Source organism: Anopheles gambiae, chromosome 3 (assembly GCF_943734735.2).
Source record: "Anopheles gambiae chromosome 3, idAnoGambNW_F1_1, whole genome shotgun sequence".
NCBI lineage: Eukaryota > Metazoa > Arthropoda > Insecta > Diptera > Culicidae > Anopheles > Anopheles gambiae.
The window spans coordinates 46,667,532-46,691,725 of record NC_064602.1 but is presented as its reverse complement, the minus strand read 5'-3'; the positions used below and the strand labels follow the sequence as shown (position 1 = coordinate 46,691,725).

General features: G+C 44.5%; 6 protein-coding genes and 2 long non-coding RNA genes across 24 annotated transcripts in view; 3 read left to right on the top strand and 5 right to left on the bottom strand.

The window, feature by feature from the left end:
- The window catches only part of LOC5668073 (serine-rich adhesin for platelets), a 76,626-nt gene extending 71,930 nt beyond the window's left edge, over window positions 1-4,696 (bottom strand). For 4 of the 13 annotated variants that reach the window (XM_061658798.1, XM_061658809.1, XM_061658810.1 and 1 more), the window contains exons 1-3: window positions 4,529-4,671; window positions 2,911-3,228; window positions 488-1,978 (exon numbers count right to left, since the gene is read on the bottom strand). In XM_061658798.1, the coding sequence (XP_061514782.1) occupies window positions 488-570 (83 nt within the window). In that variant the 5' untranslated portion in view covers window positions 571-1,978; window positions 2,911-3,228; window positions 4,529-4,671. Of the gene's footprint in view, window positions 1-487; window positions 3,229-4,494 lie in introns of all 13 variants that reach the window. The other 9 variants (XM_061658800.1, XM_061658799.1, XM_061658804.1 and 6 more) reach the window with 9 other exon arrangements.
- A 283-nt stretch (window positions 4,697-4,979) lies between these two features.
- On the bottom strand, window positions 4,980-6,527 carry LOC1279410 (uncharacterized). Its single transcript, XM_061658816.1, has 2 exons — window positions 6,345-6,527; window positions 4,980-6,283 (listed from the first exon to the last, which is right to left on the bottom strand). The coding sequence occupies exons 1-2, from the start codon at window positions 6,419-6,421 to the stop codon at window positions 5,050-5,052; spliced, it is 1,311 nt and encodes a 436-aa protein (XP_061514800.1). The 5' UTR covers window positions 6,422-6,527; the 3' UTR covers window positions 4,980-5,049.
- A 24-nt stretch (window positions 6,528-6,551) lies between these two features.
- Window positions 6,552-7,562, top strand: LOC1279409 (large ribosomal subunit protein uL10m). The gene is made up of 2 exons (XM_319125.5): window positions 6,552-6,674; window positions 6,749-7,562. Exons 1-2 carry the CDS (start codon window positions 6,653-6,655, stop codon window positions 7,486-7,488), a joined length of 762 nt encoding a protein of 253 aa, XP_319125.5. The 5' UTR covers window positions 6,552-6,652; the 3' UTR covers window positions 7,489-7,562.
- Window positions 7,563-7,761: 199 nt separating this feature from the next.
- LOC1279407 (uncharacterized) lies at window positions 7,762-12,363 on the bottom strand. 5 transcript variants are annotated; one of them, XM_061658812.1, is made up of 6 exons: window positions 12,057-12,363; window positions 10,631-10,700; window positions 9,970-10,193; window positions 8,762-9,497; window positions 8,195-8,691; window positions 7,762-8,117 (listed from the first exon to the last, which is right to left on the bottom strand). In XM_061658812.1, the coding sequence occupies exons 3-6, from the start codon at window positions 10,011-10,013 to the stop codon at window positions 7,901-7,903; spliced, it is 1,494 nt and encodes a 497-aa protein (XP_061514796.1). In that variant the 5' UTR covers window positions 10,014-10,193; window positions 10,631-10,700; window positions 12,057-12,363; the 3' UTR covers window positions 7,762-7,900. The 5 variants fall into 5 exon arrangements, with proteins under 5 accessions (XP_061514796.1, XP_319123.5, XP_061514797.1 ...); XM_319123.5 differs by lacking the exon at window positions 10,631-10,700; XM_061658813.1 differs by lacking the exon at window positions 10,631-10,700 and having other exon boundaries at window positions 9,974-10,193; window positions 12,057-12,362.
- A 2,912-nt stretch (window positions 12,364-15,275) lies between these two features.
- On the top strand, window positions 15,276-16,662 carry LOC1279406 (uncharacterized). Its single transcript, XM_319122.5, has 3 exons — window positions 15,276-15,454; window positions 15,521-15,819; window positions 15,907-16,662. The coding sequence occupies exons 1-3, from the start codon at window positions 15,352-15,354 to the stop codon at window positions 16,468-16,470; spliced, it is 966 nt and encodes a 321-aa protein (XP_319122.4). The 5' UTR covers window positions 15,276-15,351; the 3' UTR covers window positions 16,471-16,662.
- On the bottom strand, window positions 16,484-18,490 carry LOC133393534 (uncharacterized). Its single transcript, XR_009766239.1, has 2 exons — window positions 16,976-18,490; window positions 16,484-16,895 (listed from the first exon to the last, which is right to left on the bottom strand). It is a non-coding gene; the product is annotated as an uncharacterized LOC133393534 (long non-coding RNA).
- Window positions 18,491-18,494: 4 nt separating this feature from the next.
- LOC133393536 (uncharacterized) lies at window positions 18,495-19,396 on the top strand. The gene is made up of 2 exons (XR_009766241.1): window positions 18,495-18,668; window positions 18,767-19,396. It is a non-coding gene; the product is annotated as an uncharacterized LOC133393536 (long non-coding RNA).
- Window positions 19,397-21,075: 1,679 nt separating this feature from the next.
- LOC3292103 (cell cycle control protein 50A) lies at window positions 21,076-22,125 on the bottom strand. Its single transcript, XM_553877.3, has one exon. It carries the CDS (start codon window positions 22,123-22,125, stop codon window positions 21,076-21,078), a length of 1,050 nt encoding a protein of 349 aa, XP_553877.3.
- Between the last annotated feature and the right edge of the window lie 2,069 nt (window positions 22,126-24,194).

Genomic DNA, 24,194 nt, shown 5'->3' with positions numbered 1-24,194 from the left:
ACGCGATTCTGGACTTTGAACCAATATACCAGTGTGTCACTGTACACGTCGAACCATCAATCTCGTAAGTGCTCTTGTAGTTTCTCTTCGCTTACTTCACCCTTTCTGGTACTTTATGTGTGCTTCTTGAATTGCTCAAATTCATAAGGGCAACCCTAGCCCACAATTTGACTATTCTTCAATATGTTTCTATACTCAGAGGACCATCGGTGGGTAGGATGATACCGGGTGAGATAAGTACATCCCATACATCCTTCGTGTGACTAGAACATGTCTGGCAGCACGGTCGGCAGCTGCGCAATTCCCTTTTCGTAAACCCATACACAACTTTACTTTGAACTCCTGCCTAGGTACCTAGGCAAATAGGAAGGAAGTTAATTTCTACATAAGCTAAGCTAGCGGAGCTAGGAGAAATGACACATTTATTGCAGGGAAATGATAAATAACCTTAACATTAAGTATTGGGTATTGTGAACAAAATGCTTACCTTTTAAAATGATCCCTTAGCTTGTCCTCTCGTACCGTTTCGGGCAAATTTCCAACCCAAAGATGTCGAGTCTCGCGTACCATTTTCTAGCCTCTGATGCTTCATGGAGGCGGATCTTGGCTTCTATGGGTAAGATCAACGCGGAAGGGAGCAGACAGGGACACACGCACACACATACAAACGAGCGCGCACACACACACTTATGGCTCCTCTTTCTCTTTGTGCGAGCGTGCCCTTTCCGTGATCGTTATCGCGTTACACTGAACAAATCTGAACGCACTCACAAAGGAAGATTATGTTTCCTTCTCCAAGCGCAAACCACCGCCAAATGTGTGGGGGGTATGGGGAGAGATGAATGGGAGGATTTTTAAGATCTTAGCTTAGATCGAGAGATGTTACTATGGCGATATCACGAGGAGTGAAATTATTGCTTGGTTGTGTGTTTAGGATCATAAGCTGCTTGCGGTAGCTTCATATGGGGGGTACGGAGATTGGAGGTATCTGGGAGAAGGAATTTCGCGTTCTTGGTTGCGCGCGGTTTTAGATATCTCAATTCAATAAAAACCACTCTTCAGCCATGTAACACACACACACACCTACTACACACCAAACAAACCACACGCACAAAGCTCGTGTCGTCGTCGTCGCGAACTTAGCAATAGAACGGAATGTGAGCTTAATCCTTTACTCGTGCTCTTCTCTTCTGCAACAGACTGAAGTTTTTCAACAATTAGAAATATAGTGGTGGCCTTTGAAAGACGGTGTTGCGTATGCGTGCTGCAATAAGCATACACCACCTACAACAGTGCACTCGCGCCGTCGACGTCTCTTAGCCGACGATCTGGACGGTGCCCGGCGATGGTACACGACGACGCTGTCGATGATCCTTTTGCTTTTGTTCAAGGCTTTCCGGCGCACATGGTACGCGGCGGGGCGCATTCTGCCTTCATCGTTGTCCCCACTGCATCCTTTCTCCTGCGAGGCAGAGGACGTATTCGCTGGCGTTGCAACTGCTGGTAAAACTCATCCCCAGTGAGTCGCCGCTGGCGTCACTACACATCCAAGCACAACACGTGGGACACACCATTCTTTTCGCAGCTCACTCGCTGCATTAGGACGCGCAGACCACTCACACGTACACACAAGCAAGCACATTACCACGCATGGTAACAAGTAGAACACGCGCGCACGCACATAGGATCAACTTACTACGCGCAAAGCACGCGTTGGTAGGAGGAAATGCGCACTAAAACTTCACGATCTCCACACACTCGCTCTGCTCCTGGTTGCCAGCCTTTCTTTAGCCTTTTTCTGCTTTACGCTCCTCTTTCACAACATACTTGCAACGCTTTTGCAGTGGACGAGCAGAAAATGCATACGGTGCATTTCGAGCATTGCATACGCACCAGCACCAGCACTACCTTTTCCCTTTCCCTTGTTGGATACACACCACCGCTCTCTACTATACTCACTTTGCACTCCCTCAAAAACCTTTTAGTGAAAAAATTACAGAAAAAAACAAAGTGAAAACATGAAAAATGCAGCTCAATCGATTTCGCGCACTTAGTATGCCACACAGCAGGCGCGCCCTATGCCCTCACTGGAAACACACACACACTCACACGAACACATGCACACACAAATTAAACACAGAGCTGCATACACAGTGACGCACACTCCTTTAACGCAGGCGGCGGCAGCATCGACGGTTGGTGGGTTGTGTTACCATGCCGATACACAATTTCACCGGCGACTTTACCGTGGTGGAGGACGAGTCAGAGAGAAGCAACCTTATATTCCGCGCGACACGCCGCGCGGTTCGTGCAGAAGGGTGTTTCACGCGACCCGACAAACGACAACGCGGACGACAGCCTGGACACTTTCTTTATTGCGACCGAACGCGATTTTCATGGTGCTTTCGACGGGCACATCATCGTTATACCGAGCCTCCTGCTAAGGCCACTGCCCTTCAGTAGCGCGGATGGAAAATCGCATTTTCCCTCAAATCAAACGACACCTAAAGAGCGAACGCGCGACCGATCACAACGCCGCGACACCAAAACTCAGGCCCCGTCCGCCCTCTCGCTTGCTCCGTTCTTCCTTCCTCGTCCTCCACACGTAGCGCACACCAATCCCCGCGGTGTATGCGGCCGCCAGGTGATGTGAGGGACACCGAGCTAATAAGCTGCCCCGTCCCTTACGCCAAGGATAAGCAACACGCCCTTTTTGCACGGCACTTCCTTCCGCAGGCTTCCTCCTATCCTTTTTTATCGACTTTTCTTTCTCAAGAAACGCACACCACCAACAGGATAGGAACAATCAGGAAACGAAACACCACTTTTGTACAGAGACAAACCCTAAAAAACAAACCCTTCGTTTGCCCGCCGATGACACACACGCTTCATATGCGCACTTTTCATTACCTTTTCTTTACTTCTCGCTCGAACTCGCTTCGAAGATCCTGGCTGGCTGGCTGGCTGCCTGCCTGCGGGTGGTGATGGCTTTGCAATTTCACTTCTATGCTCTTCACCACAGGGTTAAAAAACGACACTTTTTACTCTCGCTGGTTCGAGGTATTTTTCGGCCACAAGTATAGCAGCGAAGAGAAGCTCTCTTGCTTCCTCTCTGCCCCTTGCCGCTAATGCGTAGCCGTAGTAGAGTGTAGCCAGAAGAAACAATCACACATTCACACACTACTGCTTAGGATGATTCTTCAATGCACAGTGAACACACTACATCTGCTGAAACCACAAACACACATATACACAGAAAAACTAACATTAGTAATGAGATTCGAAGGAAATGGATTGCAAATGGCTGGCTAACAGCAGAACGCATAGAAATGCAGGAACAATAGCATCCGAGTAGTCTGTTTCAAACATTTTGTAACATATACTTTGTATATACAGGTCCTTAGCTACCACATTTGCTATCCAGTTTCTAAGCAACCGTTGTCATCGAGTCATCCTGGGAAGAGAAAACCGAATTTAAAGTTAGTTTTCGAAACAAATGACGCACACATACACACTCACAACACAAGCACACAGAATAGTGCAAATAAGAATGGATTGATTGTAACAATAACGCTTCAGAAAGCGGAAATGAACTTCCGAGCAAGAGTAGAGCATTCAATACTGGAAAATGTCAATGCAACATTACTGCAATGGGGGTGAAAATCATGAAAATATTGTTACAATAGCAATTGCAGTACGGTAAACGGCAGACTTTTATTATATAAGTTTTCTTTTATTCATGTATGACTTTAACGGCCACGCCATAGCTTGCACTGCTGGTAATACTAAGCCGCATTATCAGTCGCTGTAGATTGTTTGACAAAAAATGCATTAATGGAATCGAGAAAAAAAACACTTACCAACGCTTCAAATATATTGCACGGAGAAACCACTTCTATAAAGCACTTTTTTATACATTGGTTCTACCCATTATTACAAGCTCCTATTGCTTCCTTTTTTTCTAGAACGCACATACACACATACACACACGCGCACACAAGAACGTATATGCTTCTCTTTCTTACCCATGTACTTTTGCTCGAAAAATTTACAATGTATGAGTGGCTTCATTTCTTCTATACTTCTTCACATATTCTTGTTCTCTTTTCTTCCCTACTGGACGGCATTCATCATTACAGCTTTGCGAAGCATCAGTGAAGCACAAAAATTGTATTTTTTTCAGGAAACCATTATCTTGAGATTGACATGGTTGTTTGCTTAATGCTTCTAGTGGTTGCTGGAGAAAACAACGCTGCTGATGGTACCGTAAAACACGCAGCAGCACACACCTTCAATGCGCTGCCCTGAAATTGTTGCCTCTGTTTCTCTTTCTTTTTCCACCACACACAGACGCGCGGTTCCGCTGGCCCTGGATTGTTCCGAGCGATATGCCAGCACCACACACAAAAAAAAAGAAAACTGTACCACAATTTTAGCTCACACACACACACACGCCACGTACAATCATAATCTAGAAAAAATAAAGTTTCCTACGCTTTTGTTGCCTAATGGGGTACGGAAATTTTACCACTTTTCACCTTCAATGAATGCACTGGAACACACTAGTTGGAAAGTTTTCTCTTTTTGCTGTACTTTAGTTCAAACTTCACGCGAGCGAACGACACAGCGCCTCCCTGCTGCCATGTGAACGCAAGAATAACAGTGAAATCTCGCTTATCCGTCGTCGCTCGGTGCAAACACGAATAATGGGGAACGGGTGTTCGCCAAGCGTTAGAATGGCAGGTGCTACAATGTCAAACTTGTGACGTTGAATCATTTGACAGAAAGGCACAAAGGCCTGTTCATCGAAATAATAGGCTTTTTTGAAGTTCAATTTTTTAAACTTCTTGAGACATTTTACGTTTCTCTTTTAACGAACAATCAATCAGTATATAAACAAATTTGTGAATTAGATGTATATTTACATTTATATAATATTTTCGATGAGGAAATAAAAAAAGCACGTAACAATAGAAAGGTCCGTATGTGACACGACAATAATATAATACAATAATATAAGACAATAATAATTTGCAGGAGTTCACTCTTTCAGTGACACAGCTCTTTTGGTGGTGGTACAGTAGGAATTCGTCCGAGTTGAAACTGATCGGCCTTAAAGGCAGCCAAATGCTCCGCTGTAACGTTATCCATACTGCTGTACATAGTAGCTGATTGTGGGACTGTCGTAGCCTGTGCTGGCGCACCGAAAGCATTCCCACCCAAAGAAGCGCCGAACGGATTCGCCGCTGGTGTGGACAGGAACAAATTTTGTGATGAGGGTGCATTTGCTGAAGGTGCAGCCTGCATCGATGAACCAAATGATCCAAAAGACGCAGTCGTCGGGGCACTGCTGCCGAAAGGCACGGTATTAAACAGACCACTGCTTTGCTGTGGCTGGGCTGCGGCCATCGTTCCAAACCCTCCAAGAGCGGGAGTAGAGGATGCTGCATTGTTGCCAAACATACTAGCTCCACCAAATCCGGAACCAGCACCCGAAGGCTGCCCAAATGCACTGGTAGCGGCACTGGCAAAGAGGTTGCCGCCAGCGGCTGGATTCGTGGCCGTTGTCACACCGCCAAACAGTGATGCCCCATTTTGGGCAGGTGGTTGTTGTGGTTGCTGTACGCTTCCAAACAGTCCTCCGCCCATCACGGCAGGACCACCAAAGACGGGGTTCGGTTGTTGTGGCATGCCGAAGATATTTCCAGCGGCAGGTTGCTGTGCAGGTTTGGCAAATATGTTGCTGGTGGTGGAGGCAGCTGAGCCAAAGATGTTGCCAGCTGATTGTGACGCTTGGCCGGTGATGGAACCGCTGCCGAATATACTGCCGGCAGTGCCAGCGTTACTACCACCGATGGCAGCGCTGGATCCGAATCCAGATCCGAACGCATTGCTACTAGTGCCACTGCCAAATATGCCGGACGCCGGAGCATTACTTCCACCCGATCCAATCGATGCAAACGTGTTCAATGGAGCGTTGGTCGGTTTGGCGCTGCTTTCCTGCTGGTTGTAAATTTCCACCAACGTGTTCAGAATGTCTCTGTTCATTGTAGTGAGACATTGCATCTTTGCTTTGGCGTCATTGATCATCTGCGCCAGCTGCATCTGGTGCGCTGGGATGTTGTTTTGCATTTTGGCCTCCAGATACATCATCCGGATCTCTTCAAAGCTGAGATCTTCTATAAAACTTGGTATGCAGTTTCGCTCCTTGAACGGTCCGAAACACGACAGCGGCCATTGGTTGCCTTTCAGCGACACGTCCACTTCAGTTTTTACAATCGACCTGCAAGAGAAACGTTTGCTACAATCTGGAATGCTGTAGGATCGATGCTCAATATCCTTACCCAATGTCGATGTGCTCGTTGTTGCATCGGGAGCCAAATCGGCAACTGTTATTCAGAAAGTACATACAAAGAACCATTTTCGAGTGTTTTGCGGTTGCTGCTTTGGATTATACGATTGCCAGAGGCTGTGCGATTTGTTGCTTTTCTTCACGGCTCCCAGATTGACAGTTTATTTTCGTCCGATTTTCGCCGGGCACGAAGTTGAACAATTTTCCCCGATCAGCCGAAGTTTGACAGCTGTCATACGGCATATGGTCAAAATATTGCATTGTTTTGTTCTGCAGCACCAGTGAAAAGCCAGCCGGAAAATGTCGAATTTGATAATAAATGGTAATTTCTTATGATGGAGTGCAGTAAAAATGTTCCCAAACAATGTCCAAAAATGTGTTAATTCCCTTTTACAGGTCTATTACAATCGCGCAACCCGCTGCTTACGTTTCGCCGGTTCCGGGGAAAGATCAACATCCAGCGACCGCGGCCACCGCATTACGAAAGAGCTCGTGTGCTCGAGGTGATAAAACCGTACTACAAAAAGCCAGAGTTTAACGCACCATGCATTGACGCCGAACGAGCGAAGGAAATGAAAAGTAAGCTGGACAATCCGTACGAAACCATAATTGCGCGAGAGGCCCGGAACTGGTTCGAACACAGCAACCTCGTCGCATTCGTCCATGTGAACTCGATCAAGCAGGAGGATATGTTCAAGGCTCTGGTGGCGCTCCATCGGCACAACGTCTCGGTGAAGGTGTACGGTAAATCGATAATGCGAAAAGCCGTTGCAGACACCCGGTTTGAAGCGATATTGCCACTGTTCGAAGCGAAAACCGCCATCATCTTCAGCCCGGAAGTGCAAAAGATTAAACAGGTGCTGAGCGTGCTCAAGAAGACGCCCCAACTAGTACTGATGGGCGGTATTGTGGAAGGAAGGCTGCTGAGCAAAAATGAGTTCATGGCTTACGCTACCATGCCCGACATTGCGACGGTTCGTGCGCAGTTTGCCGCCGTGCTGGACAGTGTCGGTGGCAAGATCGTGGGAGATCTGCAATGTCACCAAAGCCAGTTGGTAAACCTGTTGGATGCGTACGCAAAGAACAATTCAAAACCCAGTGAAGCAAGTCCAGCTGATGAAAAGGTGGACAGTTGAACGGTGAGGCATTTAGATTGAATAAGTAACTAGTTGAACGAGATGAAGTAAACCTCTTTATGAGTTAATTCAAACACGCAATCATCAATGTACAAGGGAAAGAAAGGTACAAACGCCATCATTTACACAATATTGACCATTACAGTCCTGTAGCATCGTGTTTCATGACACCTCATCGTTTACACATATTGTAAAGTAATGTTGAATCACGAGGCCACAACGCTCCTACTACAACTAATAGTATACTACTAATAAGAGTAGGGAGTCAGTCTATTTCGTTGGCCGCTCGCAAGCAGTATCACTTCTTTATTGTTTTGTAACACGGTACCATATTTTCTACAGCTGCTGGCATAACTTAAGGAATGCGCTGACCAGAATCATACTTTCCGCCATACATTTGAGCGTACCTCAGTTAGGCGGAAAATTTCGTTCGAAAATTGTTCGCAAGCTTCGTCAGTGCCTCCGCCGCATCGAGCTCATCCTTCTGGTGCTCAAGACTGCCAATGCTTGGCTGTATCGATTCCCCGTATAGTGGTGCAGCATATTTGCAACCACCATCACTACCACTGTCCGTAATGGCGTAATAGTTTCCGCCAGAGTCTAACCGCCTCTTCGTTGTCGATTGTTTCCTGTAACGAGGCATGAGGTACAGATTGTTACTCTTAGCCGTACTTTAGGGAATGGCTTACAAACGTAAACAACCTACCCAGAGCATTCCCAATCGATGTAGTTGTGCTTGGACGGTGTAAACTTGGCGGCACTTTCTAGCCACTTCGTTAGTGACGGCGGCCCGCGTAACACGGCGGTATCGTAACTGATCGCTGCTGGAGCCTGTAGCTGCAGTCCGTGGCCGTGGGCATGAACACAGTGTTTCTGCTGAAACGGTATGGTAGCCATCAGTACCGGCATCATGGTGGTCGGTTCATCCACCGGTTCATCGGACGCTTCTAGTTCGCCTAGATCGCGCAGGTACTTTTCCATGATGCTGCTCTTGTACTTGCTCGATCGAGATCTTCCACTGGTGATTGTGGGAGCGCCAGCAGCAGGAGAGAGGGTGGTGGACGGCGTCAGATAGAGCGTGCCCCCATTGGGAGCATCTTTTGCCGTGAACGAACGGCCATAGTGAGCAGGTGCGGCAGTGAGAATGATGGGTTCAAGCCTTGCTCCACTCTCTGGATCGTAAGATCCGTCGAACTGTGTGACCTGTAGGGAAAATGAGAATGAATTAGCTTTAGGGGTTTGATTCAAACGTAAACGCTTTTTCGTAAGATACCTTGTAGCATCGCGTGTCCTCGGGCAGCCCGAAGACGGTGTCGTAGTTACGTGGAGTATAGCAGTGATCTATTCGAAACGCGGTCGGAGGATAGCTATCCCGTAAGCCTTCGTTGCTCGGACATTCCTCAATACGACCATACTCCGGAACTCGCATGTACTCGGCAAATGGTCTGCAGTCTAGGTTATTGTTCCGACACGAGGCACTATTGTTATTATCGCCAGCACAGTCACCTGCCTCGGCATACACGTGGTAGGGCAACGGGTTAGCAGGGTTGTCGTTGCTCTCATACTTTTGACCCTGCCGCTGATGACCAAGATGATAGCGGTGATGGTGATGATGCCTGTGACGATTGGTGTAAGGATGTTCGCCCGAGCTGGACGTTCGCGAATCTTGCGACTCTTCCCCGTTCTCGCCCCAAATGCTATCGTTCGAGCAGATGCTAAACTGCTCCACGTTGCCTCGTGCGTTGGTGTTGTAGTTCTTGATCAGATTGCCCCACGTCTTGCGGATCGGATCGTTGCCAGAGTTCTTGAGCTTTCGGCGCCAGTTCGCGAACCAGTTGCAGATCTGGGTGTATGTTAAGCCCGTCTCAACGGCGAGCAGCTTTTTTTCCTCCCGGTTGGGGTACGGGTTTTCCCGGCGCCTCACCAGCCAGTCCTTGAGCATTCGCTTAATTTCCGGTGTAAATAGCCGTTTTACCGGACGGTGGCTATCGCCCGGTGGCCATGCTTTTCTGCAAACGTTAAGAATGGGAATCCTTTTTGTGTGACAAATTTTAAAAGGAGCATAGAGCTTTGTTTTTACATTTAGAACTAATGAGCATTAGCATTCGGTTAGTATCGCAGAGGGAGTTCGGTAAACGCAAACGCATGCAAGCTTCTCTACCCTTATTACGCAAATGGTTGTTTTCTTCAGTCACGTGCTCGAAAGAGAGGATCGTACGCAAATCATTTAAAAGCAAACGAAACTGCGAGTAACCGTTGCAGGGGTCAAGCTACTTCTGGCGTTTGATGGTGACGTATCAAGACAAGATGATTAGTAAGTATGGGTATTGTTTAAAAGAAAAAAGGAGGTATTAGTAAAGATGAAAATAACGAAGCTTTCCTTCGCTCGACGTATGAGGTTTGTAACATTTTTCTCACTCTCACGGCCTATTATCACACACACATACACATGGTCACACACGCAAGGAATTCGCCACGAACCTACTACGCTTACGATTTCGCACCGGTCGCGACGGTTTATCCATGTTTAGTTCTGTTTTCGTGTGTTTTCTTTTCGCTCTAGCTGTGGGTTGGTTGGTTGGTTGTTGCTGTTTCTTCTACTTTGTACGCGCGCTGCTTGGTGATCGCGAGTGATCGTGTTCGAGCGTTTTTCGAGGCGGGGTCTGCCTCCTCTTCTGTACTGTCTAATCGTTTTGCAGTGAAACCTTTTGGAGAATAGAAAAGGAAGAAACACACACACATACACAAACACACAGAGATGCTTAAAAAAAATTGTAATTATTGATACAACTTGTCAAAACAACACGATTGGTTGGGAGTGTAAAACGATCGCGATCGCAAATGAATTGTAATCAAATATTCATAATTTCGCCCCTTTTAACACGCTGGTTGTCCTGTTTAGTTTTATAGGTCATTTTGCTGTGCTGTGAGCCATGGCCTTCCGTTGTTAATTCACTGCCAAATGGTATTTTTAGAGGAAGAGAATATAGTTGCTTCGCTCGTTGTGGATCGTGACATATTTTTATCCGTTTTGTTGTCTTTGTAGTACCCTCATTTAACTCGTGCAAACCCGACACTTGATCGTTTTGAAAACATTTCACATGCTTATTACCGTTTATGTAAGACTAAATTAACTTATTACCGATTCGATCTAGGTTTGGCGGAGAAAGGCTCTAAATTGCTAAACTTTATTAGCTTCAAACTTTTGATGACTAAAAAAAAGGGATAAAAACACATACAATTAGAATTACGTAGGCCCTTACAGTGCGACACGAACGACAGAAAACATGAAAACATCGGCTCAAACACACCACAACTGCTTGCTCTGGTGTACCGTTGCTGGTGGCTATATTTTCTAGCGGGATAAAGATAGATCTCACCACCACTGGCGTTTTCTTAAAAAAACTGAAAACAAACCAAAAAAAAAAAAAACTCCACACACATAATCCACGGACACTACACCCAAAACAGAACGTCCTTCTCCGCAAAAGTGACCTATAGATTAGAACAATCCTCTCCCTGCTTTCGCTCATGCTCATGATCGTTCGGAGAGAGCGTTTCTGGCGTACAGTGCCGTTAAACGATGCATTTATCACTGTGCTTATCGTGGAACGATGTTTGGCATAGATTTTCTTCCACTGTATTTGGATTTCCCGCGTTATGACCACTAAAAGACCGTTGGTTGGATGGAGGCGCCCAACGTGCAGGGCGTTGTCGGTGGTGGGTGGATTATTTGGATACGGAATTATTATTTTTAGCACATCGTGTGGCGCACACCATGTAACATAGCTTTTTCTTCACCCTCAACGTTTACCTCACCCCCCTCCCCCCCTACATACAACAAAGCGTACAGGGCAAGAGCAACAACAACAGCAAAAAACATGATCTTGTAAAGGCCACCGTTTTCTTGGGTGGAAGAAGGATGCGCTGTTGTTTTGTGTATTTCGTTTGTTTGTTGGCTCTCGCGAATAAAATTCGATTCACTTACCCACACACACACACACTAGCACAGTGCGAGACTCACACATACCCGCACACGACAGCTCACTCAGCAGCTAATCTTCGTAGTAGAACTTTAGTTTTGAAGAAGAGCCCCCCGTCCCCGTTTTATGCCTACTTGATATGGTAAGATGAGATGGTAAGACAGAAAAAAACAATTGTGCCTTTGAATTTACTTTCAATGTAAAATAGCACCTTTTCTGCCCCGTCAGGCTCAGTGTCACAGTGCCGCCGCATTGGAGGTGTCGCAAATGGACATGTTTTTGGGTGGTGTGTTGACTACACGTACACTAACACCTGTCCAAACGTGGCGTGTGCTGCTGCTACTGAGCGGGCGAACTGACAAGGGCGACGAAGATCGAGATAAAAATAGTCCTTTTCTTCGGCAACCGTCCGAATTACCAAACAAACCTGCACTGGAAGGGGAATAATATTACGTATAGTTTTTTGCTCCCTTAGCACTTTGCACTTAACTGTATTGCCTTATTGTTAAACTTTACCACTTTACCAAAATAAAAAAAACGAGTTCGATTGGGGCTAGGAAAAATGCTTCTTTGTTTGAAACGTACCACTTTGCGGATCAATTATGTTTCCACCGGAGCCAACCCGATGGCTTTAAACAGTTAAGCTTTAGGCAAACTGTAGGGATGATCTTGACTAGCACACGATCTGTTTCGAGATCGGTTAAACATCTGACTGCAAGACACTAAACTGCGCGTTGAGCAGATATCGCGTAACGATCTCATCTCACACGACAATTGAGATTTATCTCTGTCCTTACAGAAATCTCTTCTTGTCGAGAGTACGAGTTCGAATAGGAGAGAGCGAAGAGAGAGAGAGGAAGAAAGAGAAGATGAGTGAGTGTCTGTGTGATACTGTGGAACACCATCATAATCGCCTTTTCACACACGACAGTACCGATCGCACGAACATGTGAATTAAATATCTTCTTATCGTATCTCGCGTACCCTTACGGCATATTAGAACGCCACGATGTTGGGAACGATGAGCGAGAAGCTGCTAATGGATCATATGTTCTACACTTGTTTGATCATCAACACACATCCACAACCGTAACATGACGTTGCTCAAGGTTCCGTTTTGGCGGACAATTGCTGCTCATCCCTTTTCCGATGTCTTTAACCAGCTGGTGAGAGCTTCGGCTTCGATCGACCAGCAGGGGGGTTCTTTTTGATCCTGCAATACGAACAAGCTATTTATCTTACGGCATGAGTTTGAACTGTGCTCGATTGGGGGGGAAATTCGTTGAGAGAGTGTAAAATATTTATAAACAAAAATACACCACACCATCTGGGTGAAAGTGAGAGTGGCTAAAACAAGACGACTTTAGCCGAATGGGGAACGAGACTTCTTTGATGATAATCACATGTGGTGGCGAGCAGGCAAACACTCGAGCAGCAGCAAATGCCTCTGTGTTGTGATTAGGAAACGGTCGCACGATCGTACAGCGATCGATAGCGCAGCGGGTGAGGGGGTAACTTGTATGTAACTAAAAGTACACATGCGCGTACTAGAGAGGTGCTCAGAATGAATGGAAACAAGGAAAAATAGTGTTAGGTTTTCTTTACGGGAAATTTTTACAATTCTAGAAGTGTACAATCAAAGGCCACTTGTTGGATTCACCACTAAGATCGCCGACAATTTCTTTTACTTCAATATTTGTTTTTCCTTGCTTTTGAGCTCTCATTTGTCAATAAGATCACTTAAGACTTGTTTTGAAATTGCGTTCCTTTATCTATAAAATATTTGTTTGACAAATATTTGACTTAATAAAATATTTGTTTGAAAAATTAACTATCTTTTTTCATATATATAGAACATACACTCCAATCCGATAATGTTGTTTCAAAGTAGATAGCACATTTGTCGATATTTGCACCAATCGAAGATTTTTTCTACTTCTGCCATACGTTTATTAGCCTGGTCACGGTTAAACACGTCGTGCAGATATGACTATAGGCCGTGAACCATTCCTGGTTGGTCCTCCAGCGTGGGAATGTCTGGGGAGAAGCTGAGGTAATGTATGGAGATCCTATAAAGTCCTTACACACTCTATACTATTGGTCTAGAAACCCACCAAATTGAAAATTTGTTTGTATCAATTTTCAATACTTAGTATTTTTTAGTATTTTTTTCTCATACGAATATGCTTCCTACAAATCATTAGAGTCATCTTAGATATTCACAAGATTGACAATTTTGAATATTTATGATTCATTTGCAAAATATTCTATATTCTAAGTCTATTCTTTTCTACTTTTTGTGTTTACTGTATTTACTTTAATGTTAAAAAATAAATGAAATTAACCAAATGTGAAAATTGCCAAAGGTAACAATTCGAAAGTCTTTAATGAATTTCATAAATATCCTGAAAACTAACGTTTGTCAGGCATTAATTACCAGGTCAAAATAATTGAACAAATAGATCATGTATTGTTACTTCTTAGACAATATGTTAATACTGTTATAAAACTACAAGTACTCGATGAAAAACTACAAAAAGGTAGTAAAGGAAATGTTGTAAGGATCAAGTACTAGCCATTTAATTTATTATTAAATCAGCAGAAACAATATTTCACGATCTCTTGACACAATCAAGAGCTAGTAAACAAAAAATATTTGTAAACAATCATAAGCAAACGATTTCATAACTCTTAATTAGGCGCGCTTCAAAACTGTGTATGCGTTGCCCATTAAGTTTACGCCACATTTATCAGAAATACAAAAAATACAAAGACTTCCACATTTATATAATTCTACAATCTACATAATACATCTACATAATTCTACAGCTACAAACGAATTGATAATAAACTTGTTAATATGTATTTTTTAAACTCAATGCACCTTTGTGATATTGTATGGTGTGACTTTAAATTAGCAGATCACTATAATAAGCTCCGAGGCGAAATAATCTTTCAAATTCCTCACTAGTTATGTTAGTCTTTAGTTGGCACCTCAACTCAATTGTTGGGTCGTATGCCGTACCAACCAGGTATTATTATTGACCAGGTAAGTATTGAAATAATCTTTTTTCTATTGTCTACGATTCTCCGTACAAAAAAAAGAAGGATTTATCTATAATTATATAGAACCTCACTGATTGGAATATGATTATATACAAACTAACGAATTCGCTAACAATAGTTAGGAGGTACAGAGTCTCCAAACTGAAATAAACCCAACTAGTGGTATAATTATGTAGTTTAATTCAAGTTATTTTAACAAAAACCTTAACAAAGACTGCTTTTTATTATCTTTACTGCCAAAGTTAATTATTGTATGAGCAACATAAAAGCAAGCTAGTAAGAAATATTAAAGCTTATGTGTTCCGGGATAAGTTAGTACGGCAGTACGGCATTTTCCTGCCTGGATGGCGGCTCTTTTCCATTAATATATTTCATAGAGCTTTGATACATTGTCATGTTTTGTTTCAAAATTTGGCTTTACTCGTGAAACTCTACGAACAGTTTTATAGGATTTGGCTATTTCAGCCGTAACGCTTGCCGACCACTGAGTTAGTGCGCAATCGTATTCCAACCAGTGAAGTTCGACTATAATTCGTTCATTTTAACGGATGCGGTCGTTAGGTAAGTGAAGCAGTTAATTAACAAAACAAAGTCTTAAAGAGTGTAGTAACTTCTTCGCATTTTCAATCTTTTTTATTCTTAATGTAGAAAAAACAACGCGCATGAAAAGTATAAGCATAAGTTTGTGGGGCACTGTATATGCTTATCGGCGAAAGAGCATTTGCAAACCAAAGCGCCAGCGTTCGTCCGTATTCATTCGTAAAGTAGCGCTCTCAGCTGTAGCACACCCCGGCACGGTGCACGGTGCAGCGAAATGGAGTCGACACCAAAAATGACCAAGAATCTGTTGAAACTTCCGATTGAAGAAAAGGAACGCTTCTTCGATTCATTCGACATGGTCCAGACGGACTGTGATGGTGAGTAGCATCTGTTGGCAAGAGTGTAGTTCTTCTTTGCTTAACCCTTAAATGACGACATTGCAGGCGTCTTGTGGATGCTCGGGGAACCGTTCGCTGGTGTCGAATTCACAATCCGTGCACTGCGAAACAATGGCAAACGGGTGATTTATGTTTCGAACAACAGCGTCCGCACGATGGCGGATTATCGCGGCAAACTGGACAAGCTGACGGACTACACAATCGATGAAGAGGACATCATACACCCGGCAAAAATCGTCATTCACTATCTCCGACAGAGAAACTTTGACGGGCTGTGCTATGTGATTGGTAGTAGCAATTTCAAGGCCTGCTTGCGTGAAGCCGGCTTCCAGATACTGGATGGGGTAAGTCACCGATGGGTGCAAACATTGCTTTTAGTTGACGTTTGTTTTTGCCATGACTCACATGTGTTTACTTTCGCCGGGGTGTAGCCAAACGAACCAGTAAACGAATCGATACGAGAAGTGGCAGCCGTTGTGAACGATGGACAGCCGGTAAAGGCGGTAATAGTGGACTTTGATTACAACATGAACAATATTAAGCTGCTGCGGGCACAGATGTATCTGCGGCATGACGCCCTGTTCATCGCCGGAGCAATGGACAAGGTGTTGCCCGTTGGTCCGCGGACGCGCTACATCGGACCGGGATGTTACGTGGAGATACTGCAAAATGTGGCGGACAGGAAACCGATCGTATTGGGCAAACCGGGCCTGCCGATGAGCAAGATGCTGAAACAGATGTACTCGGTGGAAGATTCCCGGCGGGTACTGTTTGTGGGCGATCAGCCCGAAATGGATGTCAAGTTCGGGCACACTTCCAACTACCAAACGCTGCTGGTTGGTACCGGAAACTACAAGGAGGACGACCTGCAGAAGCTTGCCGACAAACCGGACGAGCTTCCCGACTACTACATCGATTCCTTCGCCGAACTGGAGCAGATTGTGCGGGATGTCGTTGCGTACAAGGCACGCAATGTCACCAAATGTGGCCTTTAGTCAAAAGAGATGATTTCCTTGTTTGTTATATTTATTTGTCACTTTTTTAACGCATTCTATGGGTCGACGGGACACTGGATGAAGCTAGGGCTAGCGCTGGGGTCGGCAACTGCGCAATGGAATGTAAATAATGGGGAAATTGCTCCTGAATAAACATCTTGCCTATGGTTAAGTTGTGCTTTATGATGCAAATTATGTGCGTTGCTCTCTAGTGGAGCTGCTTTTGGTGTGTTTGAGTGAGTGGGAGATTTTATGCAAGATTTGTCGCACAGCAGTCTTTCGTTCTGTTATATCGAGCACAACGCGTCAGTCAGCTTTTGTTATCTTATCGCCCGGTGTGCTCAACCTGGATAGCGTCGGTGTAACGATGTAATGTGGAGTAATCTGCCAATGGTGACGCTATTCTTATCGCTTTGTGTAATCCGCTGTAAATAAAAAAGCGTTTGAAAAATCATGCCCCGTAAAAAATGGCGAATTTGAGCAAAAGAAATCAATTTCTCCTCACCTCGTTAAACCTGAACAGCATGCAGAGGAGGAGCTGCGTTTTTCCATTAGGCAGTGCTCCATGCGCCCCACGAATTTGCGCGCGTAGTCGAACGGTCCGACGCGATCGATGCCGCCCGACGTGACGTGGTGTGTAGAGAAAGAGCGAAAATGTTACGCCATCAACAACGAGTCCCCAACGACCGGGCGCCCATGCCCGGCAGAGGTGCGCACCCGCGGGGGCCTTCTCGAGCCGCTGTGCGGTGTTGCCGTAATTTTGCCATGACGCAGCTCTCTCTCGGCCAGCACACGTGGTTGCGCGCGGCATCGTCGCATCACACTCGTACAACGCAGGCAGGATTCGGGCAGAAAAAGTATGCGGCTGTCAGCGATTTAGCAGGTAGGCAGCAGGCGAGCAGCCGCTTTCGCGCCATTTTTCCATCCATTTCCGATTGCACGGAGCTGATTGACAAGGCAGGCTGCGGCGATTGCTTCATGGGCGCTGGTGATGGCAGTGCGGCCAAACGATGTTGCGATGAGTCTGTTTGGGGGTCGTGTGCGCTCGGTTTGTTTATGTTATGGCCATTATTCGGTTACTTCCGATCGCTAATTAATAATGCTGGTTTTTGTTGATTTTTTAACATCTAACTTTCACGCTACAACTTCACCGGAACCGCATAAACCGTAAAAGATTGCCCTCGAACGCGTCCTGCCACGCGCTGCTGGCAACCGGGCGCTTCGCCAGTTCACCCCGACCCTGGGGGCCCGAGAAGAGAGTTTCGCAGTTTCGCGCACCGAGACTGTGCCGTTCTAGGTTCCTTTTATGGCCAGGAGCGCAGCCACCGCGGCAGGTCGGCGGTTAGTCTAGCTGGCTCGGCGAAGAAAGCGTTTCCGCAGTGGTCGCGCGTCGTGCGTGTGCGCGCGGTCGATTCTGGAGTGATCAATTTCAATTTCGCGCTCGACCAGGGGAGCATCCCGAGCGGCAGGGAGAGCCCTCGCACGATGGTCGAGGCCGTCGCATGCGCCTGGTAGAGAGCGAGCGTGCTGCTGCTGTTGTTGTCTCTCTCGCGGAAAATTATGCCGCCAAACCACGCAAAGGTGGCACGACGCGACGACGACGACGGCGGCGGCATTGAGTCGGTGTGCGGGAGTTCCGCAATTGTGATTGCGTGGTACTTTCAAAACTTTTCCTTTGCCACCAAGGGCGCAGACGCGACGAAGGCCGCAGTGACACTGACAGCGGCTTCGTGCCACCACTGACAGCGGCGGGGCAAACAAACAAACAGCGACGTCGGATTGTGTGCCTTTTTGGATCGGATTCTTTTTATCGCTACCAGCTTCGCATGCGCCAGGAGGCGCTTTCCTGCAGCGCAGGGGAAGTTCGTTGTGCACATTGAGCGAGTGCCGCGGGCCGGTGGACAAGATAGTTGTTAACTCGACGGCACAAGGGACATATTTGGGGAGTCAAACGTATTTCATCTTTGAATAAATATGTTGCTGGATGTGAGTAGATTTTAAACATGCTTTTTTCGCGGCTAATGTGCCAAACACACCGTTTATGTTGCTTTGTGCGTTTCGACCAAAATTGTCGGATTGTTGCCCATAGTCGCAGAAACGCAGCAGAGAAAGAGACGAAGCGATCCATGGCAACGTCGTTTGATAGATCGACTGAGTGAGGCGGGAGCACACAACACACACACAGCTGGCAGCGCCTGGTAAGCGCGCAGGGGAGAGAGTCGCTTTGAAGCGTTTTCCGGATTGGGCGCGCGAGTCGGTTTCAATAATGGCAACACTTTTTTTGCATTTCCATCAGGTGCCCAGGAAACGGAGCTAGTCGAACCGGCGTCCGAACCTAGCCCGCCAGGGTCGAATCGAGTTCTCTCTCTATTTCGATGATGGCGATCCACGTAGTCGGAAAATGGTTTCGATTATCGGTCAGGCCGGCAGGGTCGCTAGGAGGCACGCGATTGGTGTCGTCGGTGCGCGCGCGTTCAGCAAATCAGCCGCATATGGTCGCCACTGGCAACCGCAATCGGTGTTCCAATTTCGACGTCTGGTCCGAGTTGAGCGAACTGGTCGAGAAATGGGCACGCCGTTTGCCGGTCGCGGTCGGACGCCATTCGACAGGATTGCTTCAGAGGCCGTCAAAATCGGGACAATGGGACGAATTGTATGCGGAGCGCAGCACCAATGGCGGTGGATTGTAGCCGCTCTCGATGGCGTTTACGCCGGCTCGGTGGGCGTGATCGGTTCTCCTCGTGTTGTCAGCGCAGCACATGGCGCGACTCCGTGTTTGCGTGGGACATGTGCCAAACCATTTTGCGTCAAATGCGTGAATCTTTTTGGGTTCTTTGGGTGAATGTTCTTTGCACATCCTCGCAGTTGAGCTGGACTTGTGAATGTGAATTTACGTAAATCTATTTATCTTTCTGCTCTGATTCTATCTCCTATCATGTCTTTTCTGTTTTGATAGCAGCGTTCATTTCGAATTCGCAACGGCGGGTTCAAATTGTGTCACAAAAGGGCACAAAAACCAACCGGATCCGTTCCGAATTCGCTCAGCACAGACAGGATTCGGACACAAATTCTACCAGGGGCGCACGCGAACGAACAAGACCAATCGGTCCCCACCCGTACAAAACGTCCATTGGCGGCTGGTACAACTGGTGCAAAAGCTTGTGCAGGAAAGGGATGGTGTAAGATAGCCCCATAAATCATTTTGTTGTTCGCATGATAATTATTAAATTAGAATTATTTAAAAGGCTCTGGTGTTTTATAGAAATAAAAAAATACATAATTGTAGACAATTATAAAATTTAAGTTGAAATAATCTAAATCTAAACTATGCTATTAACAATTCGATTTATGGATTGGAGCTAATAGGTAAATTTATAATATTGAATTGAATAATAGTTGAAAATTATCGTCATAAAGATATGATAAACCAGAATTAATTGAGGATACAATTTCCAAAAATAATAAACATTGAAAAGCCTTATGAATGTATGGACCGTTGTAGGGTTTGCGAGCAAAGTTGACATCACAAAGGCCGTGCCGTGTACACACGACTTCAGTGTGAAATCGATCTAAAAAAGCAAAAGCGCGCGCTCTAAACAGTGTTGCCATTTGTATTAGGATTGCTCATATGAGGAAGTTTGAATTTCATTAGATACCGTTAAAAATATTGCTTCGACCGTTTGTCATCTAAACACGAACATATTGTTTGATTTTAATTTCCCATCCACTGGTTGAGAAATTGGAGTTCTGTAAACATTATTTTATCAGTGTGCTCTTACAACTTCCGAGAGCAATACCATGAGTTAGCGATATGTTTATTATTGAGATTAATATACAAAGATGTTTTGTTTTATAACATTTATTATTTCATTTATTATTTCAAGATTATAAAATGATAAATAGCATCCATAGCCTATGCTATGTTCAGCCGAGAGTTTGACTAGAAAATACATCGTCAAAATAAGGTTTTTTTTTGTTATACTGAAAACAATTTAAAACAAAAAAAAACTACAGTATAATAATGGTATCAATAATTAAATAAAAGTTTTTATATTTTAACATTGAGCTTCAAAAGGACATCAATTGAAACTTGGAGCTAAAATTTTGTTTGATAAATATCAAATTCATTACACACTCCATATTAACACGGTATATGTGCTCAGTTTAAGTGCAAGTTTTGATTCAATACTGTGTTTAAAACAATAAAATGATGGAAGAAAATATTATTTTTAATATTCAAGTGAGCATTATATGCAATCAGACTATTCTCACATAAACAGATTTGACTATGGGGTGATGGTTTTAAGCTTGAAAGTGCTTAAAATGTAATCTAATATTATCAAATATTTAAACAAAAGTTTGCAGGTATCAGCAGAAAGAATTTACCAAAGCAGTATAAAAAAATTGTATTATCTAAATTAAAACAAAGGTAGCTGAATGTTTATTTCTTACTAGTTTCACGTGTCTCTAGAAATATCATTACTAATAAGTGTGACGAACTGATAAATTTTTTTAAACAATTTAACAAATAGTTCATTTCTACTCTATACGCTACAAAAACAACTACATGTCACTGCATAATCTGGAGCCTCTTTGGAAAATGATTTAATTTTTCGTAAAGAAAAAGTGCACAACAAATAGTATACAACCTAGTATCAGCTGCAATGTTCCAACGCCAAGAAACAGGTAGCCGGTGAAGGGATTTCGCGCACCCATCCACGATGGTGAGATAAGAGCGACTGCCTTCCGTCCGCCGAATGAAGCCACCGGGTAGGTGTAACGGATGTGCAGTGTATAGTGCCCGTCCGGCAAACCAGCCTCGAAGGGAGCAACGGAATGGTCCACACGCCGATGACGCTTGCGGAAATTGGGCAATGCGGCGGAACGCATCCAATTGATTAGATCCTCATTTTGAAAACCATTGTTGTCGGGGTTGGCCGGATCAAGTTCCCATAGCTCACGGGACCAGGCGGGAGGTCGGGAAATGTTTTGCAGCGCTTCCCGAAGGTCACCGGGTGGATTGCGAAACTTTAGTTCCCGTTCGTGGTCCCAAACAGACCCGCCGCCGACGAGGGGCACACGCCGGTCCGGAGAACGCTGGTACAGGTCAAACGTGTCGTTGAAGATAGCATTGGCGATTAGCCCACATGGCGCCACGGGCAGCGTTCGGTTGTCGCGTCGCACATAGTCCAAAGGGTGGCATCTTGGAGAGGGAGCTTTTAACACATCACCCCGCAGCTGACCATCGTCACGGGATATTACAAACTGCCGGTGGTTTTGGTGGAAGTTCTCCAGGGCGTAATAGAAGTAAACATCTCGGGGAAAGTACTGATCGAGGGTAAAATTAACAACACATTTGCATACGGCACCTGGGTTTCTATTGATGATTTCGGCGCAACTCCTACCCGACGCATCACCATACGCCGGACAGTGGGTGTATTCGAGGGTGAATTCCGGTGTATTGGAAGCCACATGCTGTAAACCGGCACCGATCGCTAGGAAAACAATCCCACCGGTCACTAGTATGGGCCAGAGCGTTTTGGCTGTTATGTTCGGTGTCCAAACGGCTAGATTCTGCTGATAGAATGCACTTTCGGTTGGTCTGCGCGATTTTGTCGGCATTATGAGGTGACTGTCACCGCCACGATTGGACATGTTGTAGCTGTAACTGTTGAAACCACACGCAGACCGTAGCAAACTGGTTACTTTGTTTTGTATTTACATTTTATTTCCCATCGGCCTGTACTAGATGATTCACAATGATCAGGAACACACTCACACACGCAGTAAGCAGTGATAGAGACTCCACGCAGAAACCAAATGAGCTGAACAAAATCTAGCGTTTGACTAACAACAAACCTTTACTGCGTTAGGCATTATCGCTTCCCAGCAGCATGTGCGTGCGACATTGCATTGGTGTATGTGGGTAATAATCAGTTTCCAAAAAGCTGGAAGCGTTATCAGTTTGTCATAGTATTAGTGTATTTTTTGATCCAATCAGTAGGTTCCAGATAAGTCTTACTGCTTGTACACTTACTAAATAATCATTGCGCTGGCTGGTAGACAGAACCGTGGGAGAGTTTTTGCAGAGCTTTGACACTAGAACGACCGTCTGTTTTTGGGTGTTGAATGTCAAGTTTTAAGTGATATTTGAATATGAAAGTAGAGTAAATTGTAACATCTCTGAAAATTATCATTTCATTGAAGCCAGCTCATTACTGGAAAATAACAACACCAAAGTAAATTATACAATCAGATAAAAAACATCCATTATTTTACGATAAAAGGTAAATTATCTGATAAACTTAATACATAAAAAACCAAGAACTTTGCATACAACATTACCTCCTGTTTTTGAAAAGTGACTGAGCAAAGATAATGCTTATTTAGACCGTTTTGCTTTTTTATCGTTTCGACAATCAGTCGTTTTGATTGGATATGATTGAAATGTTCTAAAATAAATAAAATAAATAAAAGAAAAATCCATAAAATAATTATTAATATTTTTTTATAGATAACAGCTAAAGAATGTACTCCAACAGTCAAATCGACTGGTGTGGTATCTGCAGTGTTTTAATGCAATTATCCATAAATTAGTCTCATTTTAAAAATAGGTATGATCTTTAAAAAGGATTAGATTAGACCAGATTAGAACCTGTGATTTCTTCGATCCAGTATGTCTGAAAGTGCTTTACTACTCATTAGTCCACCCCACGCTGGAATTCTGCTGGAATATACCTCGACAGTCGTTGACCCAGTCAATGTTGGTTTGATATTAAGATTCGTAAAAGCCCAAAGACGATTCTCAAGATTCCGATGGAAGGCGGAACTCAATGTCCCCATGCCAAAATACGTAACGCGCAGCATTATTCTAGGGCACTTGAATCTCTTGCAGACAGGGGCACTCAAGTTCGAGGTAATTTCATAGGTCGCATACTAGACAGTCTTATTGATTTTTGCTACTCTCCTCGCTCAAATAAGGCTTTACGCCCCGTCTCGTTATTTAAGATTGCGTAGTGCACTATAGGACGTTCCACGATGTACAATATTTGGATCTAAAGAGCATTACTTCACTGCATTCAACAATAAATCAGACACTTCCTTCCGCCGCTAATAGTTCCTCTTTATCTCGTCTCTTGTCACAAATTATTTCATCCTTTCCTATCACGCATGTATTGGCATATCCTTTCACCCTATAGTTATATATACTTAGTTTATCTTTCATTTTTTTTATTTTCTTTGTTTTTTCCGTAAAATACTCCTTAAAATTCGTCTTTCACTTTTCTTTAGTTACATTTCAGGAAACAATCCAGGAAACTTATATTATGTAGCTGACTGGTTCCTTAGAATAGTGTGACACCCTATGAGGTCCTGCCGGCCTATACCATCCAACTAGACTCATTATTTAAAATCCTTTTTCTGGATAATCAATCCTTGATACAGGGGTTCAATCTGAATAGGAATCGAACTTGTCCGGCCTTGTAGGAGGGGGCTCTTTTTTTCGCATAACAAGCCCCATTAGTGGTACAGGCAGGCCTAGATCGACAACGATTGTTGAGCCAAAGAAGAAGAAAAGAAGGTGCTTTGCCAAAAATAATCCTTTTTCATTGCGTCTTAAAAAAACAATAACCGAATTTGAATTAATTTTTTCTGCGATTTTTTTTGCGAATGATCGAGAAAAATCGACTCGGTTGTAATTTATTTATTTATTTATTTATTTATGT